General features: G+C 51.9%; 1 protein-coding gene across 1 annotated transcript; it reads left to right on the top strand.

Annotated features, from left to right (window-relative positions):
- Positions 1-1,848: 1,848 nt before the first annotated feature.
- Positions 1,849-2,739, top strand: LOC123163156 (acidic endochitinase-like). The gene has a single exon (XM_044580912.1). It carries the CDS (start codon positions 1,849-1,851, stop codon positions 2,737-2,739), a length of 891 nt encoding a protein of 296 aa, XP_044436847.1.

Genomic DNA, 2,739 nt, shown 5'->3' on the forward strand with positions numbered 1-2,739 from the left:
TCCAGAGTTCCAGACGATGGGATAACGGCGGCGCGGCGGTGGTGGAGCTTTGGGGTGGGGGCGGGGTGTCTCCGCGGTGGTGGAGCTTCTCTTGGGAGCGGGGATCCTGCGGGCGACGCCGGCATAGCGACAGCCCCGACGATCGAGGTGGTCGTGTGGTGGTATCGGGGTGGGGAATGACTTGACGAAGTGTAGGTAACTCGCGGAACAGATAACTGACCAAGCGAGAAACGTCTCGAGAGAACGTGTGTTATCAGTCGACCACCCCACGTGTTAGCTAGCTAGGGTCCGCAGGGTAATTGTTTTTCCTTTTTTATATTTAATAAAAAGGTGCAGTTTGGATATTCACGGACAGGTAAAAGTCTCCATCTGACAGACGTGTTAGTTGATCTTCACGGACCGGTAAAACCTTCGAAACTATGCAAACTTGCTGGATTGGCTCCACATATATTCTTTTAAGTTCGAATTTGCAACTCCGCCGGTGTTGCAGAAACTCGTTGGTGTGTGACCGCACGTCCTGGCGGGCACATGCGAATTCTGCTGCACACACGCGGCTGAGGTGGTTCAAGCAGAGGTCCGCGCGGGGTCGCGACGCTCACGAACGTCAAGCAGAGGCGATGCACGCGGCGGCGAGGTGGAGGTTGACGACCGGCGGCGAAATTTGGTGGTGGATGTTGCCCATGGCAGCAGTTGTTTCTGTGTCCATGCCTATTTTAGTCGAGGAGGCCACCGCCGGCGGAGACCTCGTCATCGCCACCACCACAAGGGGTTAGCATCCGGTCGTCCCGATAGGCCTGCGACGACGATGCTGCGGGATCCAGCTGTAGTCGCCCTCCCCTATCCCAGCGAAGGATCTAGCTCCCCTATCCCCTTTCCAGTCTTGCATTCTGAAACATGAGTTAAGTTGCAAGAATATAAAGTACAGTGGAGGTTGGCTTGGGATCATTGTATGGAGAACCAATTTGATGATCAAGGAGGCGGCAGACGCTCACTTGTAAATCGGTAGGTAGAAGGCAAGCGTTTTGCTTCAATTATAATAAAAAGATTAAAGGTTTCAAAATTCTTTAATTATTTTAAAATAAAGAAATATTTGTGTTTTTCATTCCATGCACCACTACTCTTTCATCAGATGAAAGATGTTAGAGTGGCTTCTTTACCTCCATGTGTCATTCTCCGAAAAGCGATAACATTATAACTTATTATCAATGTTTGTCGGAATTGGATATAAGAAATGTCGCGTACTGTCTCATAGAGGAGGTTTCATGATAATTTAGCCCGTTGCAATGCACGGGCATTTGTACTATCTTGTTAAAAAGAAGAACGAAAAAAGTACTGTACGTTTTGACCTGGTGGCAACCCTTCTTCGCTGACCCATAGCAGTATAGCACCTACGCTAGCCCTGAAAAACTGTTCTGCTCCGCCCGCGAGCCGGCGCGTGCTCGGCGGGCGGGTCGACGATCGATCACCATCACCTCTCCTCTCCATTTGGCCTTTTGTGTTGAGTAATTTTATTCAAACAGCCCTGTCGATCACCTTTTCTTATTCTGGACTGGTGCCTTGCACGTTATTCCGTTCAACTAGTACTACAAGAAAACTCTTACAAGCCGAAGCTGTGGTTCCAAATCACCAACGTCGTCGCCGTTGATTCGAAGCTGAGAGCGGAACGAATTCACATGCGTTCATCCATCCATGTGCCCGACAAGCCACGTACGAGCATAAACAATACGGGGAGTGTCAGATTGATTTCACATTACGAGTCCCCTCGTATATAAGCCAACCCACCCGAGCCCAAACTCCGATCATCACACACAGAAGCAAAAGCACAAGGCATACACAGAAGCAATAGAAATGGCTAGCAGATCATCATCCCTGCTGCAACTGCTGGTACTGATAGTGGCGCAGTTCCTCGGGTCGGAAGCCAGCGGCATTTCCATCTACTGGGGCCAGAATGGCGGCGAGGGCACGCTGGCTGAGACCTGCGCTACCGGCAACTACAAATTTGTCAACCTCGCCTTCCTCGCCGCGTTTGGCAATGGCCAACCGCCGGTCCTCAACCTGGCAGGCCACTGCGACCCGACCAACGGCGGCTGCGCGAACCTAAGCTCCGACATCAAGTCATGCCAGAGCCGCGGTGTCAAGGTGATTCTCTCGATCGGTGGTGGGACAGGCAGCTACTACCTTTCCTCGACCCAGGACGCCAAGAATGTCGCAACGTACCTGTGGAACAACTTCTTGGGAGGTAAGTCATCTTCGCGGCCTCTCGGCGATGCAGTCCTCGACGGCATTGACTTCGATATTGAGGGCGGCACACCCCTTCATTGGGACGATCTTGCGAGGTTCCTTAAAGGATACAGCAACTCCGGCAGGAGAGTCTACCTGACTGCCGCACCACAATGCCCTTTCCCTGATGCGTGGGTGGGTGGCGCTCTCAACACCGGCCTCTTTGACTATGTATGGGTGCAATTCTACAACAACGCACCCTGTCAGTATACCTCAGGTAGCACTACCAATCTAGCTGACGCATGGAAGCAGTGGTTGACAGTTCCAGCAAAGCAGATCTTCCTCGGCCTCCCGGCGTCACCTCAGGCTGCCGGGAGCGGGTTCATCCCAGTTGATGATCTAAAGTCAGATGTTCTCCCATTGATCAAGAGCACAGGGAAGTATGGAGGGATCATGTTGTGGTCCAAATACTATGATGACCAGGATGGCTACAGCTCTTCGGTGAAGAGTGATGTTTGA

This window comes from Triticum aestivum, chromosome 7B (assembly GCF_018294505.1).
Source record: "Triticum aestivum cultivar Chinese Spring chromosome 7B, IWGSC CS RefSeq v2.1, whole genome shotgun sequence".
NCBI lineage: Eukaryota > Viridiplantae > Streptophyta > Magnoliopsida > Poales > Poaceae > Triticum > Triticum aestivum.

Coding starts and splice junctions, on each gene's coding strand:
- LOC123163156 (XM_044580912.1), top strand. CDS start 1,849: ATGGCTAGCAGATCATCATCCCTGCTGCAACTGCTGGTACTGATAGTG.